The 18,096-nt window shown below is 39.1% G+C and overlaps 1 protein-coding gene across 1 annotated transcript in view; it reads right to left on the reverse strand.

Annotated features, from left to right (window-relative positions):
- Positions 1-762: 762 nt before the first annotated feature.
- The window catches only part of GALNT18 (polypeptide N-acetylgalactosaminyltransferase 18), a gene marked incomplete at its 5' end in the record, with an annotated part of 74,971 nt that continues 57,637 nt past the window's right edge, over positions 763-18,096 (reverse strand). The window contains 2 exons of the mRNA XM_010180029.1: positions 763-1,248; positions 14,809-14,973. Coding sequence (XP_010178331.1) covers positions 1,102-1,248; positions 14,809-14,973 — 312 coding nt within the window. The remainder of the gene's footprint in view (positions 1,249-14,808; positions 14,974-18,096) is intronic.

The following is an 18,096-nucleotide window of genomic DNA, read 5'->3' on the forward strand; positions in this document are numbered from 1 at the left end:
TTCACATACAAGTAAAAGCAGCTGGAAATAGAGAGGCCAGTAATCCTAGTGTTCAGGTTTCTCATCAGACTGTTTCTTCCACTCTTAATCCCAGTTCTAGCTGAGGCGAAGTGATATGGCATTGCATTCACACCTCCTTAAAGGCAGGGAGGAAGGCAGAGTGAATTCATAATTTTTGCAGTTGCTCCTGGATGGAGCAATTTTTACAAAAGTCTGTAAGAAGTCTGCAGTACTCAGGGAACAGTGCATTCAAAAAAGAAAAAAGAGGCTGCTAAAACTATGAACGATTGGAAGGAAAGTGCAGTCCGTGAAATGGAGGCCAACCCATCGAGAAATGCCAGGGTTCTTTTGGTTGGTTGTGGTTTTGTTTGCTGCTTTTCTCATTGTAGCCTTTTTTTTTCTTTTTAATTAATTCTCTGCCCTTCCTCACTTGAGCTGTGGGGTTCTCTCTGCGATTTTCTTTAGTAGTCCTGGTGAGGAAAAGTACGTGGGTGCATATTACACACCTATACACCTCCACACACCACACTTGCCCCCATATTTGCACACTAGTCACTACAGTGACCTAGACAGGTCTCCCTGGCGGGAGAAAGGAGAAAATCCTCCCTCACTGTAGCTCATGTGTGGGCAGAACCTTTTAGCACAGGTCTGGAGAATACTGATACTCGGCAACAACTTGCAGAGATAAGGCTTGGGTTAATGAAAACAATGAAACCACCACTGTACTGCCAAATGATTTCCATGGAGACAGCTAGACAGTAATAGTATTTGGACTTTTTTATTCAATAAAAGTTTGAATTATAAATATTCTCCATTTGTTTCCTATTTACAGTTGTAAAATATTTTAGGATAGCCTACCCATCAGCTGTCATTCAACATCTCTATAAATGCCATGAAGACATCATTGTGAAATAAAAAAGTCTTATTTTCAGCCCAAAAACCCAATTCCCACACACTCACAAAATAAAATGAAATAAAATCAAAGGGTCAAAAAAGAGGAGAGAAGGAACAAGGGGGTGGAGGATGAGAGGAATACAGTACAGCAGGCAAAATTGCAGTATTTGCTACACAGTAGCAAAAGAAATGGGTAAAAAATTTAGTCTATGATGAAAAGCTTTTCAGGACATTTGTTATAGACCAGCGTTGTCCAGTGCATTTCTGAAGGACGAGTTGAAATCCAAATTCATTTTCATTGTTTTCCTGCAATTCCAGGCAACGCTTGGATTTTCGGTTCTGGATTGGGCCTCCCTTGAAAGATGGGAGAAAAAAAAGTGTTTATATTAAACACTGTGAACTTGTGTTGTTACTGTGTGATAATACAGATTAGAGAACATTTGGATGTCCATCCACTAAAGCTCACTGCTCCTGTGAAAAATATTTCAGCTAGAAACAAGATAAGCACTAGGCTGGATTTGAGGTGAAGGTTCCCTTTGTCACAGGCTGGTTTAATTTCGGACACAGTTTAAGGTAGCCTCAATTGCCAGGGTACCATTTCAGCAAATGAGGTTTCTAGAATTGAGCTGTTTCTAGCCATGCCTTTTGATCATGAGCCAAAAGCTGCCCTGTTTGCTTCAGTTCCCTAGCTCAAGGACTCTGCTGCACCTCTGAAACATCAAAATAGGCAAAAGAGGGCCAGTGCCTTGGCCACGGGTGTCCTGTATGTAGGATAACATGCAAAAAATTGATTCTCCTTTGAATTCTGACATGAACTGTCTTCTGTAATCTTATGTTGCTAATCCTCAGTGTTGCCTCTGTTCACTTCTCATCTTACTACTGCCACAGTAAAGCCCTGCCTTCACTGTTGAGTCGCAGCAAGCCTTGAATCACTCAGTCTATCACACAGTTAACTGCAGACGTAAATTAAAATTAACTCATCATCCATGTGACATAAATTACATTTTTTGCCTTGAATTCTGGTTTAAGTTCTTTCAGCTTCTTGCCTGCCTAATAAAGATCATAGATAACTTGTACACATTAGTGTCTGGGAAGTTTCTTCCAAGATATACAGAGTAGGGTAATTTTTTACATTCTTTAGACCTGGCTAATGAAATACAGAATTAGGTTTGAAAGCTTTAAGTTTTAAATATGGCTCTGGGCAAGAGAGAGAGAGAGACCGTTTCTAGAATAATCCACAAAATTCAAAACATGAGGCTCCCATAAATCCTCCTTGGTAGGCCTACGTGCAGTCTAGATAAAATTTTCACTGATTACTTTTCTAGACAGACAGGCACACAGTAGGCATTTTAATATATCATCACACCAAAATGCTGAGTGAACTGTATTTTCCCACTGCTGCATAACTAATATTGACAATCATATTAATAATGGTAGTTAAATTTGGGTGTCTGATGGGAGCATAAACTCTAAGCTATCTATAAGTAATAAAACTGCTTGACATAAAAGAAATGTGAAGAAACTAGGATAGAAAATTAGTCAAAGCTTTATTCTATGCTATTTGTTCCCTTATTCTAAGCACACACCCTAGCCCCCAAGTTACTTTGGCCTTCTAAAGCTTATTGTGGTGCTTTTTCCCCTCCACCCCCCAAATTAATTCAATGAGCTTTGAATTATGCTTTTCAGATATAAAACTCTAGCTAATGGATATTTTCTCATTGTCAGAAGAAACACTTGTGTTGTTTTGGTTTTAGCACAACATACAGTTTCTATTCTTAATGAAAACTGTTGATTATGGCTTTTTTCTCTGCATAGATTCAGCGTTGCATAGACCCAGGGTCAGCTCCCTGTGTTTGAACTGGAAATTGGGAATTGCAGTTTACCACGAGTGTTTGTGCCTAAACCCAAAATTGAGATCAACTTCTTTGTGCTTCTAATGGATGCTGGATGTGCTTGTGTTTCTGTCATCTGAGTTAACTAACGCTGTATCTTTCATTTATCAGTTATTCCTCATCTCAGTTTCGGTGTCCAGGACATCCTCAGTTCGTATCTTGCACTAAGGAAGTGGAGAAAGCTGGCTTCAGCAGCTGGGCTGGGGCAAACACCTACTGTATTGGCTGCACTTCATGAATCTCATTCTTGGTGCCTCTTTTTGCCCCCCAAGGACTGTGTATGGGGCCTAGGCACCTAATTCAGAGCTCTGAGGGTAGAAGAAGCCACAGCACTAGGTCTCAAATACTGCTATGCTAAGTGGGAAGTTCTTTCTGCTTAACTCCCTTTTGTTCCAGTGGTCAAGGGCTTCTGTGACCTGAATGGGCCAAATGCCTTCTATTCCTATTGCAGATTTCAGAGTAGAAAGAGGATATTCACACTGGAAACAATGTTTTTGCTCTATTTGAAATCATCTGGAGCACACATAGGTATTACAGTAAACGTGTTCACGCAATATAGGCAGCTACACAAACGAAGTGTAAACCACTAAGTATAAACAAAACAAGCAAGCAACCAAAAACCCCACACAAAATGCCCACCTCCCTCCTCCTCTTTTCCTGATGTGCCTTCATGTGAAATTTGGCTTCAATTTAACAGAAACAAGTGACTAGTCAAGGAAGCCCTTTTTGATGTGCTGCAAAGCTCTCTGCAGTGCCTACTGAAAGTCACCCTGCTGAGTACATTGGAGCCTGCTGTATGGAACATAAAAGAGACACCAAAGTTAAGCAGTGGCCAATATGTGTGAATTGAGTGTTGTGGAGAGCACAAATGCTTTTAGCAGGATGATTTTATTTTCCCCACAAAAGAGAAATGTAAAGGCTCGAGTCCCGTTAGAAACAAAGCGGCTCCTACGAGATGTGAGGTCTGTGCAGAACCATGGCTTAATCCCTCAGAGAGGATGCAATCTACGCAGCTTTTGTTCCTTTCAATAAGCACAAAAATGAAAGAATTGCCCTGAAGTACAGGCAGAAGGGTTTGTAAAGTGCTTAAAATTTCCCATTGTTAGCCTACTTAACTGTGTTCATTTCCCTCCCCACCCTCACATGCCTAATGCAAGCCTGCAACAGTGATACTGGTTAATACTGATAATAATCAGTATTAAATACTGATACTGATAATAATCTCTGGGGTGATGACAGGGCACCCACGACATGTTGTAAAGCCTGAACTGGTGAGCTGTTTAATCATCAAAGCACATGAACTCAGTCATTCCAGTGTAAGAAGCGAGCGAGCAGGACCAACGCACTGAAAGCTAACACTACATTTTGTTACTCTGACTCGCTTGGCCTCCAAATTACAGCATTTCTTAATGGTTTCTGCAATCTATCATTATTAACGTTTGCAATCTATCATCATTAACATTTGCAATCTTAAAGCCAAATGCAGACAAAGGTGTCCTTTCAGTTAATTCTTTTTTTTATAACCATTTAGTAAAACTTGTATAAGACTATGACAGTCACATTCACCGCTCGCTCAGCAAAATGGTTTATTGTAATACAACACTTCAGGCTAAATGAAAGGCAAGTTGCTTATCTGGTTCCCTCTCCCTATCCTAGGTATGACCTCCACTTTCCAGAATAAAGGCAAAACAAATGATAGCCTAGGGTAATGTCTTCAATCAGGATACATAAAATGTAATTCTATAGGCTGAAACAAGTTAAAGAGGAATTCTGCCCAGTTGAACAGATTTAAGATTAAGATCATCGAATTATTAATTAATGCAGCTCAATGGGAGTAGCAGTCTTGGGTGGATAAATAAATATCCAGGTCACCTATTTTCTAAAAAATAGATGGAATGTGGCAGCACTAACAAGTTAGACTGAAAACTTGATGGGTTTTGCAATGCAAATGAAGCAGCTCTTGTGAGAAGCACAAATGTTCCCAACTCCTGTTGGTAGCATTAGACACATATAAAACTGATGGAGCACTTCATAAGTGTACTTCTAATGTAAACACTATCTCAAGTCATGCATCCTGCTATGACCTACTGGAATGTGACATAACACGCACAGTGGAAAGCAACACTTTTGACTTCCTTTAGAATTACTGTACTTTCTGCATATCTGCCATATGTATGAAGTTTCCTTTCAAGTCTTTCACTAAAGCAGAATTTATCCAATAATACAGCATCTAAGAATGCTATCTGATGTGCCCACAAACCATTGCAGTACAGAGATGGCCCCACATGTTTGGTAGGCAGTCCCATGCACGTCTGTCCTGTATAATGAAAGAACTTGCTTTTGGAAAGAGCGGCATGTTGCAAGTGTATACTGATGTATTCCAGGTTAGAGCTGCAGTCCTAATAAGCCATGCAACATAACTAGACACTCTTTGCTGAACTGTCCTGTGGTTTTTGTTTTGGTTTATTGGGTGGTGGGGGACACACAGTTCCCAAACCTCTCCATTCCTGCATTTGTTCTGCAGGGCAGTAAAGTGGGATGGGTCCTCTCTGGACCTTGCAGAAACGGGCTTAGCTGTTTTTTTTTTATCCAGAGGGCTACAAATGGGACAGAGCACTGGTACAGCTTTCTTTGCAAATACCAGAGCTGGTAAATACAATTTATTACTGTCCTACTTGGCAGCATTCAAAATGCAAATGCAGGACCTGCTACATTGAGTAGTTGCTGGCTACTTAAGTGCTCTACCTCCCGTACTCTCAAAGTTCTGAATCAGAACTTAAGATGCGGATCTACGCTACGTAAGTTAACAACAACTGCTGCATTTTATATCTCCTTCTACTAGCAGAAGTGTTAGATGCAGGTAATTTCTGTGTTTTTAAACATCTCCCGAGTCTTGAGTGAGACCTGGTCTATAGAAAAGAATCCAATGTGAATGCTCAGCACTAATGTTTTCTGCATAAAAAATAGAAAATTCTCTTATACAGCCTTTCTTTTCATACACTGTGCCATACAGTAACTGCCTGCGTAGAGAAGCAGCATTAACCAGAAAAAAAGATAGGAGTGCTGGATACACTGGCAGTATTTCCATGTTTTACAAATACTTCTGGTGAAAGGCTCAGAAAAGTTACCTTTTTCATTCTGAAATTACATATAAATGACTTCCGCAAATAAATCTGCCTTGATCAAGGCTTGCTTCAAGATGTCTAAAGAAGACAGAGAAATGCAGCAAAGATGCTTTAAAGTATGATGAAATATTCAGATGGTAGGAAATTACAAAATACGCTAAAATGAAATAAAAATAGGACTTTGCTTAGAATGTAAATGAGGATTTGGGATCTGACCTCAGTGGTCAGAAGAGTGAATACCTGTGACCAGCAGTGTTTCTAGGGAAAAAAAGGATCGCTAGAGTTAGAAATTTGCAACAACTACAGTGCTTCCTGTGGGTACAGGAAACCTGTTGAATTCTTAGTTGCAGGCATCAATGTTCAGTGGCTGACTGGTGCTTTCAGTGGGCTGGGCTTATTTTAAGAGTGCTGACAAAACAAATTTTTACAGGCATGCTGAGATGATCACTTGGACAAATGAAAGCTCAGTCTTCACGACGAGAGCACATTGGGGTTACGATGGGAATCCTCCTCCTGGTGTTACAGTGAGCTGCTGGCTCGAAACAGAGCTCACTTCTGTGAAACAGCAAGCACTGACCATTGCCTGGGGCAGTCTTCCAGATGAGGTAATTAATCCAGTTAATTAATTTTCTGATCTGTGATGTGGCAAATTGTGTAGTCCTAGGCTTTGCCTTTTTCTTTGGTTTTGAAGCAGTCATCACTTCTGTATATGTTGCTTTCTAAGGCTCATTCTACATTGCTTGTCTGTGGAAGACTCTTGTAAAAGTGTCTTCCCTCCCCATTTTTGAGTGTGCACAAGAGGCAATATTAGTTTGCTAATGAAAACCTATTCTCAGCATGCACCTGAAGATCATGTCTAAGAGCACTTTACTGTCCCGTTCCCTCTTTCTCTCCTCATGGATCAACATATTGTTCTAACATACAATACCTAAAAACTAATGTAAAGAAGAAAAGTTCACATTATTAATTACCAATTTTAGCCTAGGGAATACCTGATTATTCATCTTTAGCCAGACAAATAAGAAGCTCCTTTCAGCACAATTAGAAAGCCCAAGATTTTTATACTTTCCCTTTTCCCATCTTAATAGATTCCCAAAGATCTATGGGTTTTAGATGACAGAAAATGTGCATCCCTATTTCTGTGTGAGATGTAACTCTCATTAAAATGTAGCTTCTTTGGAAAACAAAAATACGGAATGACAGTTTTCTTTCTTTTGTGTGTGTGTGTGTGGTGTATTCAATTAATCTAGGTTTTTCTAATCTGAGTGCTCAATATGAAGGCTTCCTAACTAATTTTAACCCAGAAACTGAACTGCTTGCATTGTCATTATATGCTTATGATTAAACCAATCTCTAGAGACCATGAAATAAATTGAGTGCCAACTGAAGAAAATTAAGAAATGAATTTGCAGTAGTATTTCAATCAATCTGCATATTCTAACATGGGAATTTAGGCTGGGCTCTTTGGAACGTTGGTCACAGTATCTAGTTATTGAAAATGTCTTTTTCCCTCGTAACCACACAAATCTGTTAGCTCATTGTAATGGATATTGAGACAGGAATGTTCTTGTAGCTGCAGCACAAACCTTGCACAGTTTACTCAGACAATAATGGAAATAATCTATTTTCAGACTGTTATACTGGGTATCATCACTGTCAGGTTCAGGACATCAGACTTGATGGCCTGATCATCTCACTAAATAACAAACCCTCTTCTCCTGTCATATACATCATTATTGCATCCTGATTTAATTGCCTTCCAAGTGAATATGTTTCTCAAGTATTTGCATCTTGGATTGTAGGGTATTACTTAGTAGCCAAACCTTGCTTATGTACAAGTTATTCTTGTCTCTGTGGGAATTAAAGATGCAACTTCTACTGACTTGATCAGGACAGAGTTTTGTCTTCATCTGGGCAGTTAGAAGTAATAAAAGATGTTTGCTAAAAGCAAAAATACTTCTCTCCATCTCACAGCAGAGGAATGCAGAACCCAAGAAGTGGTTGGTCTAGTAACAAAAAGGAGGAACCGAGAACAGAGCTCAGATCTGAAACCCAGCCACTTCGTTTGGGAAGTGTTGGGTATCAGTCAAGTTGTAGAATATATTCTGGAACTGGCCATTCTCTTGCGTGTCTGCCATTATCATGCCATGCAGTACCTTGTCAGCAGCAGCTGTCACCTGCGATTTTTGGACTGAGCCTATCTGGACATCTGACATTAGGAAAAATCAGGTGGAACTACAACAAATAATTTCTTTGTAAATAAATGTGATGTTTAAAATTATATGCTAAAATATGCAAATAGAGTATCTGGTTTGAAGGAAAAACATGGGTATGCGTTAACTTCTTTCTAAATTAATTCAGCACAAGTGTCTTTGGAGCTTAAATGTAGTCCTCAGGAGAGTAAATACTGCATAATGTGATATGCTGGAAATGACTTGAAATGCGCCCACTAAAAGCTCACTTTACTGCTGTATTCACACACAAACTTTCTAGCTGGCGAGTTCTACACCTGATTTGCAAAGATTAAAACTTGCTACTAGAAAATTACTCCAAATAGAAGACTAAATTTATACAAGGAAATTTTGCTTACCACTAACTACAACAATAACTGCAAGCAAATTTAACACCAGTTGTTAAAACACAATATTATATAGCTATATTTGTATTTAATATTTTTCTACATGTGCTTTGCATATACATTTTCATATAGAAGTTGATGTCAAGTATTCAAAATGGAGAAAGACTGAATGCTGTCCTATTTTTGTACTTCTAAACAATTTTGCATAAATGGGACAAAAGACTTTGTGGGCTTATAGTAAGACATAATTCAAGGAGTATAAAAACCAAATACTGTAATACACCTGTTTTAAAAAACTGTTTAATATGACAAGAATACTGGTTAAGTTGCACATGAAAAGCAAAAAAGAGCAAAAAAATATTAAAACATTAACAATTACTTTCTCATGTCTAAGCAGAACAACACTTCAGGTTACTTGTCCTCCAGCTTTAACATCTTGTGCAGTTACCCAGTTAGTTAAAATATTAAGTACAGGCAAGCTGGGGTAATATTTGATCAAAGATGGGCAGAGAATAGCTAAGTATAGCAAAAAGTGCTGCTGATGTACTGGACCCATGCACTGACACTGCACTGGGGCCCCTGGGCCTTGTGGAAGTGCTCTTTTGTGGCTGAACACTTGGCAACACTGGTTATTTCAAAATCAGATGGTCTCACTAAAAATACAGGGCTTAACCTACTTTCTTGGCTCAATTAATTGAATAACTAGGTTCTGTTTTATTTTGTATTTCTCCTGCAGGATCAAAACCTGTATTTCTATTAACAGGATCACAATCACTTTCTGCTCCGAGCTGCCAGGCAGATAGCACTGCATTATTATGTAGCTGTATAGCAGTACAGCATGTCTTATCCTTCAAATATGTATTTGCATCCTTTGGGGTTAAACATACAGCTGAAATTCAGATTCTTAGTAAATTAATGATGCTGTTTTTCTACCCCGTGGCTTTCCTAATGGAAGAAACTTGAAGGAGTTCATGGGGACAATTGTTCCCTTACACACACAGCTCTACTGCAATTACTCCCTCTTGCACACTGATGTCCTTGGCTAATGTATGGGTTGAAAACTGAGAGTGGACATTAGAAGGAAACTGCTGTTTAATGCTGTTAGCCTCCACTTCTGCACTGTGTATGCTCAGCAAGGGGGTGTATGAAATTGGTACAGAAATTCTCTGCTTGCTTCACAGGCCTCCAGTTTAATCCTGCCACACAGCCTGCACCCTGCATTCTCCCTTACGTGTTTAGGACGTGGCTGTGGGTAACGGTTCTAGCTAGCAGTAGTACTGCACATCCTTTAATTTCATAAGATAAAGGCAGGTAAGAGTAATTCAGAATGACTGGTGGGCAAAGGCCAAAATCTGTAGGAGGAACAAAATATAAATGCTTTCAGTAATTCTAAGGTCTATTTTTTCTTTATATAGCTACATAGAATATCTATTTCATCTATATATGATCTAATTCTTATTTAAATGAGATCTGAATCACCACGCTTATCTGTGGAATAGCGTAATAGCTACTTAGTTTTCTCTCATCTGTCTTCCCTTTTCCTTCCAAAGCAATTCCTGCTATGATATCTGGGAAATTATACATATGGTAACTACTGTTGTCAGCAACAAATTTTATTTACAGCTTCTCAAGACAGCATAAACCAACACTCTCTGAACACTTCTGAAATGGAGTATTTCCTGTGGAAGCCTCCAGCGCTGGCTAGAACCATAATTCTCAGTAACATGTAAAAGCAATGCTAGCATCACGGGCAGATGCAACTGCTATCGGCTATGGGTACAGGACCGTGCTGAGTGTAGGCTCTGCACAGCCTCTCCCTCCCATGAGGTCTGCGATGAGTGTCCATCCTGATGGCTGCATGCTCTTCTTACCTTTCTATGGCAACCACACTGGAAGCTGAATTACTTAAATTAACAGAGCTTGCTCTGCTGAAAAGAATGCAAGATGGAACAGCCTTAAAAGGATTAATCTCTTTGGTTTTTAGCTCTACCTCATGTCCTTTCCTTAAACCTCTTTTTACACAAAGCCTCATCTGGGACATTTCTTACAACAGCAAACAGTGACAGCATAGCCAGTCTGGTCAGAAGCATAAGAAACAGTCACATCTCTATCTGATTAAATATAAAGACAAAGAGTCATTACAAACAAACTTCCTACTTTTGCCTTTGTTGTACTGCTGGAGGTGTGCTAACATGACATAAGTGTACTTTCTAGATGACCTGCTGTCACCCTTGTGATGTAGGTAGAGATGAATTTCGATCATAGGGTAGACATTAGGTCACAACTGCCTTTCTATCACAAATAAACCTGAGAAAGTTTTTAAAAAAACCAAACCAAAACACTGACTGCAGCACTTAGAATGTAGTTATCATAGTACACAGAACATACTTCTCAGTATCAGTCAGTTCAGAAGAGCATAGTTTTGGCCATACGCTACTGGAACAAGTCCCAAGGAGTTAGCTATCCAGGTGCACTGGCCTCCATCTCCTCCACCTCAGTGCCACTTGTCTGTCACACCACAGACCACGCAGCACCATCGCTAGGGCAGTCCCAAGCACAGCAGCTTCACTGAGCACGTGGACAGTGACCGCCATGCAGACAAGCTGCTGACCTGATTCTACCTGCAAGCGTTCGGTCTCCCTGGGGAGCAGACTGCTGCTGCCACCACCCTGCATGGGCACCTGCTCCTTGCCACGATGAGCTCACAGGGTGTGAGCAGGATTAACTGTTCAGTACTAAATAAGGGGAGATCGGTGGCAACTGAGATTAGTTTTGCCTTTCCTAATAGCTCATGATGCCAGAGCAGCTTCATCATGTTTAAATTAGTATTTTAGTAAAATTCTGACCACTTTACTAGCATGTAATTCTTGTAATTCTATCCTCTCTGCCTTGTGTAATTTCCGGTGATTACTATTTTGCTATAAGGTCTCATTTTCTTCTGATTAAATGAAAAATTGGTGAGACAGACTGAACTAGGTGAACTGTCAAACACCTAGAAGACTTTTCTGCATAAAAGTATTCCCAAAATAAGCATTTCTCTAAGAGAAGACTTGACAAACAACCAGAACAATAAAATTCTTGAACACTACCCAATTGACGGGAGTCTTTTCAGGGCTAATTTACGTAATTTGACATAATTACACTTATAAACACTTGAAGAAGCGTTGGAAGGAAGAATGTACTGAAGCCTACATTTTACTGGGTCTCGTTGCATTTGGCAGCTGTACAAAACTGTGGTGCATGGAAATTTGCTCGGATGGATCCTGATTATACAAACACATAATACAAGCTTTGAATGCTCAGTGCAAGTTTGTCCTGTACAGAAAGATACCACAAAGTCTCCCAAGACCTCTGTCCAGTCAGCCCACATGATGTATCATGAAAACAGTTTGAGGTACTGCTGGTGGTTCCCTCCATATGAATGCCCATTAAAGCACTATTTTGTCCACAAGGTAGCAGTGGACAGCTGAGTGCCTGACTCCAGCTGCCTGCAACTGAAGGTAGCTGCATAACTTAAAATTTTAGAACCAAGCAAAAAGACACGTATTTTAAAAATCAAGTTATATTATATATATATATTTTTATACACACACATGCGCGTGCTTCTAATTAAAGATGCAAATTGAGAATTAAATAATTCTGTAATAGATCTACAGAAGCAAGCCCACTCACTGAGGATGACCCCTATTTTCTACTTTTGTCATAAGGGCTTATCTCATCATTACATTTCAACAATGCAATAAAGGAGGAAAATGTTATCTGAAGAATCCTTTTCCCAAAAAGCTGTACAGTCTCCTGCCAACCAGACTGAAGTCCGCGTCCCATCACAGACTATCATGGTGCCTCTCAGAGTATAGTGTGTTTTGCAGAAAACTGAGAAAGTTTCCTCATTCAAATTTCAAGAGACAAGTCTGGTGTGCAGGGCAAATACTGATTTTTTGTGCTGGTAAGGGAAATCTAGTGCAATTGGTTTATCCTGCTCTGGTTGGTAAGTCTTGTTCCCATTCCCTTTCTGAGACAATTCTTTACTTGCTCTGTTGTATTTTTGATTATCTGTATTATCAGACATTCCAGTTGAATGGTGAGAGAACCCAGAGAAGTAAAAGCATCCTTGCAGCATACTTGGGAAGGAGAGTGGTATGGAAAGCTATGGCCAGCATCTACATTTTAATAAATATTTCACAAACTTCAAGACTACATGAGCATCAATAATTACAGTCCTGCTTATTTGCAGTAGTTCTGCTCACTGCATAATATGGAAAATAAATACCAGAGCTTTAAAAACGTAATAAAAAAGACTCTTTTCAGATAGACAGCTTCCAGTGTATTCACAGCAACACAACCTTTCACCAGACTAAACGGGAGAATTTCAAAAGGAGTTCATCAGTTGGCAAGCCTTGATTACTCTCATTAGCTTTCTTCTAGCTTACAGAATGTACAAGGGACTGTGTACCATGCTGTATATTGAGAAATAATGGCATTTTAATTGCATTGGGTATTAACAAAATCCTTCTTGAACAAAAAGCTTTTAATTATTTCATTTGTCTCTTAATTTATTATAAAGAAACAACTAATTAGCTTTCACTTCTCCTGGGCAGACGTTTCTTTGTGGAAGACAAGTACAGTTCATAGAATCTACTTTCACAGCACTGCACCTTCATTGGGAGGTAGTATTTGCAACATGGAATGGAAATACAGACAGAAAACAAATCTAAAGTAGTTAAACACCGTTTCTGAAGCTTTTAATAGTTAAATTATCAATGCATTCTACTGTTGCCCCCCAAAGCAGAAGCTAACATAATTAATCTTACAAAATAGCAGCAGTATTCTGAAGTAGAAACCATTGTCACCTAATTTTAAAATGGTACCAAAAATCAAGTGCAGAGATGGCCACAGTGAGGCCAACCCTCATGATGAGACTATTACTACAAGTTGAGAGAAGATATAGTTATAACTCTGCCCTTTAGGAGACTGAAGTGAAAGTCTTTCCAGGTTAGGGATTTAAGGTCTGCTGCTTGAGAGCTACCCTTTAAAGACAAAGATCTGGATTACTTTCAAGTATAAATACAAATTATGTTAAAAGTATGCTTTAATGATTACCGTCCAAATGCTCTCTGCACTAAGGTAAATGCTAAACTGTATTACCAGTGTCCTAAAATACACCGATCATGTCTGTTGAAGTTAAAGGAAAAAAGAAAACAACTAACAAGTTGGCAGAAAAGATATTTGCAAACCCACATGGATGATACAGAAAAATGAAATGTGGGAATAAAATTACTTTAATGGTGAGCCTCAACTCATGGGCCACAGTACGCAACTAGATTTGTAGCCTCAAAAGTGCAGAGGACCAACTGTGACCAGGACAACTCGCACTTGCTGTTCAATTTTTCACAGAAGGTAAAGCAGGTTCTTGCTTTAGGATGTACTGTAATCTCATCTGATCTATCCTAAGCAACTGACACGTCAGTACCTGACATGGTAAACTCCCAATGTCTTAACTCTTACCTCAGGAAAATCTTACCTACCCTTGAAAGACCAGATTTGACTATCTTTAGCTTCCAACTACTGGAACCTGTTTTATCTTCAGGACAACCTATGTCCCTCTGTAGAAACACTGACGTGCTTTGAGTCACCTTGCCACTTCCTCTTAGCTGAACTGAACAGCGTGACCTCCATAAGCATTATATGGCAGAGCATGTTTTCTAGCCCCAGAACTTTTGTCACTTCTTTATAGTTCTCTCTCATGTTTCTACATCAGTTATGTAGTGTGGACACTGGGCCTGGACTCAGTGTCTTATCAGCATTCTCACCACTGTGAAAACACTTCTCAGCCTTTACTTGCACTTCTTTTTCTCTCTCTCTCACACACATAAAAGCATTAGACTTTTTGAGTAAGGAACTGCAAAAGGCTGATGATGCTGTTATCATCAATGACCCACTACCCCCTTTTCTGAGTTGCTACTTCCAAAAAACAAACAAAAAGCCTTTCTGTTTTTTGTTCCTAAATAGGTTACTTTGCATTTGACTCATTTGACTTTACCAAAAATACCTTTTTTTATTTTTATTGAGGTGATTCTGTAGCAGTCACTCTGCATTAGAAACAAACAGCTTATTGTGAACTCAGATATAATACAATACAAGTTTTATAACCTCATGAGGTAGCTGACTTTGGGATCAAATATAAATATAGCTTCCTGGCTCTGTGCAAAGACAGTAAGGATAAATCTGGTTCGGTTCTGTTAGTAAACAGATTACTCACACTTCAGATACAGAAACAGAGCTTTTGAACTTTCTGAAATGTCTGCTGAGTAAGAATTACCTGAGTAAACTGCCAGTAAAGCTTCATTCTCTTGGCTTTGGCATAATTGCATTCAATGAGCCTGGGCCTGCTGTTCACATCCACCAGGCATCTGTTGTCATCATCGTCGATAGTGGGACTGAGAACACCCACATGGAGCTGCTGATTGCTTGTGTAATAAACATTCTGCAACAGGAAGCACAAACAAGATTTGTGGCCTCTACACAGAAGCAGCACTTTTACCAAAAAAGCTAATGGCAAAGATAAACATGCTGAATAGCAGTAGGCTGGCCCCATAGTGGCTTTGAAATTATTTCCTTTCACACAGGAGGCAACACAACATTTTAAAAGTTGTTCTAAATTAACGATTAATTCTTAATTGTTGCAAACAAGTCCATGTTGGTTAACTACTTAATAGGAAATACACAAACAAAACTAATTGTAGTCTCATCGTGTGCCTTTTTACTTCTCTTTCCTGTGGTCATGCACTGTGGGTCTTCAAAGAGCAAGATGTACACCCTCTAGCAGGAAGTGGTGTTAGTTTGGGTACTACCATCAACTCTGATTAGACTATTTCATCTGAGGATAACACCTAGCTGGAGACGTGAGAAAGCCAACAGCAGCACAGCAGTTCAGCAGCAAGGATCTGAATCTTTTACATGACAGATAGAAAGATAAATGAAGGTTTTCTACAAACATGCTAAAAAATGTATTTGAGGCAGCTAACTGGAATCCAGTATATACAATAAAAAGTTATTAGCAGTTGGTGACAGACAGATATATGGCAGGAGAGAGAACAGAATGGCCATGTTTCAGGCTATTTGTTCTCTTTTTATTTTGTGTATGTCGATACACACAGACACAAGAGTAAAAGGGACCAGACGCTGGCTACTTTGGATTTGTAGCAAGGGAGTGCTCTCACAGTCCTCAGTAATTACACTTATGACCAAAGGCATGAGACTATTTTATTACACAAATTCTTTCTACTCCTTTTTGACTACAAACAGGTATGTGGGAGGTTTCTCTAGAAGCAGGAAAAAGAAGGGGAAGGAAGATGAGCTTGCCAGAGTCAATAATGGCTCCTTATGAAGATAACAGTTTACATAGAAGCCCAGGAAAGTAACAGGACTACAGTGGCATTGTCTGTTTTCTAATCACAAATAGAATTTTTTTTGCTAAAATCAGACCTTTTTCTTGAGAGGACCATGAGAAAGATGAAATGGCAACATCACGCTTTGGCAGCCTTATCTGATAGGGGTAGGTGTAAGGCTTTGACAGCTCCAGTGGAATCAGAGCCGTAACAGACAGGAGCTGGACAGAAGCACCAAATTAACGTCCTCATCATCTTCCTGTACCCACTCTATCTGTCTGTAACAAAAGGGCAGCTGGAAATGATGCTGTGTGTATTTGGGAATCTTTTCTGCTCCAAAGGTTGGTGGTACTGTCTCCTGGTATCTGTTCACTGCTGTTGTAGCGTGTTTTATATGTGTGTATTCTTATTTGTACAAACTCTGATAAAATATTAATTGCAAACAGGAGAGAAAGCAGACAAAAAGGACAAACCAGGATTCAGGAGAGATTTGGGAGCGTCATGTAAAAAAAAACAACCCAAAAACTTTGAATGCTGAAAGTAGTCAATGCAGGGATTAAATACAGATCAAAACAAAGATTATGTATGTCCTCTGTTTACCCTCCTGCACCACTTCCAGGGCAGATCCGCAGCAGATGTAAACTGCCACAGTTGCACAGAAGTTAATGAAGTTGCTGTTAATGGTTTAGAATAATAAAAAGTTTGACCCATTTCATCAAGTTTCATTCTTTTCACCCCACAGAAATGCTAACAGAAATCTGAGCTGGCTGGACTTACGTGAGTCTACGCTTTAAGAGTCTGGATAGAGAAAAGTTCAGTCATGCCTTACAGGAGAAAGGTAAATAAAAGGACCTAGCAGAGCATATTTCCAAAATGGTTGGTCATTACTGGTTGAACTAAACTGTAAGAACTGTGGAAAAACTGACAAGATCACACCCCAACAGACTCCAGGCATAAATCAGATAATTAACATTCCTGTAAATAAAGCTTACGCTTTGGAAGAGTAACAAGCATTTATAATGCACTTTCTAGACAGACCAACAACAACTGTTTTAGCTATGTTTAAGATCTATCCAGATAGTTTCTTTGGAAAGAGACTAAGGTAGTGATATATAGCAAGGCAGTAAGATCAAGATGATCTTTAAAGGGGACCGTTAGGACTCATTGTTTCTACAGATGAACATTTTGTTGCAGCTCTTTTGCCTCTTACATAAAATTACTACCAGAAAAATAAGAGGCAACTTGTCAGATATTTGCATTTTTTACTACTAGAAAGTGATTTGTTAATTCTATTTTTTCAGCACATTGTCATAATAGAAAACATGGTAGAAAAAAATAAAGGATTTTTGCATTTCTTTATTTTCTTTTCTTAAAGATGGACGTCAGTCACTGAAAACAAATGAGCAGGCTTGGCTGTAACTCTGAGAAGTGCACTGTATAGCTCAGAGTTGCTTGTGCAAAATAAGTGGTGTATCTGCAAACCCTCAGGGCTGAGCTGTTTTTATTAGCTCAGTGTCCTCAGCCTTTCATAGAGTGGCCTGAAGGTAATCATTTCATCTTCCTGGATAAAGCAAGCCCAATTCATAGTGCAACTCCACCAGCTTTTTGGATGTCAAATCAGCAATGGTTCAGTCTGAGCACCTTTCTGGGCAGCAGCAGAATGATGGCTCTGGCTGGGGGAATTACCCAATTCTGTTAGTTGGCAAAACTGTACAGAAATAAAACAGTCCAATGCAATTATGCTTAGTAGGGATAATTAGCAGGTTGCTATTTATCTTTAGAGAGCTCACCTTACGTGCTAATATCACTTCATTTTTCATTGTAGAACAGTTAAAAAAGGAGGTGTGAAATCTCAGTACTGGGAAAGGCACATTTCAGCTCCTAAGTGGCATGTAAACATTAGCTCAAATTGAAAGAGACTGTGGTATGGTGGCAGTTAGTCCTTCAAACTGGGCACTTTCAGGATGTTACTTTGCTCATCAAGTAATATGGATATTATTTAATTATTCTATATATTAATTATAATACATATTCTAATATCTTATCCAGTAATACCATATCTGATTTTAGAACTGAAAACATTACACAACTTGGTAATTTGACTACTTATTTTAATTTTCCAAAATGCTTTTTGCTTTGCTTTTGTTGTTGTTTTTGTGTTGGCTTAGTTTTGGGGTGGTTTTTTACTTTACAGATGGTACACAAATTACCTTTCTGGA

The sequence above is a fragment of the Mesitornis unicolor genome, unplaced genomic scaffold (assembly GCF_000695765.1).
Source record: "Mesitornis unicolor isolate BGI_N332 unplaced genomic scaffold, ASM69576v1 scaffold15482, whole genome shotgun sequence".
In the NCBI taxonomy this organism is placed as follows: Eukaryota; Metazoa; Chordata; class Aves; order Mesitornithiformes; family Mesitornithidae; genus Mesitornis; species Mesitornis unicolor.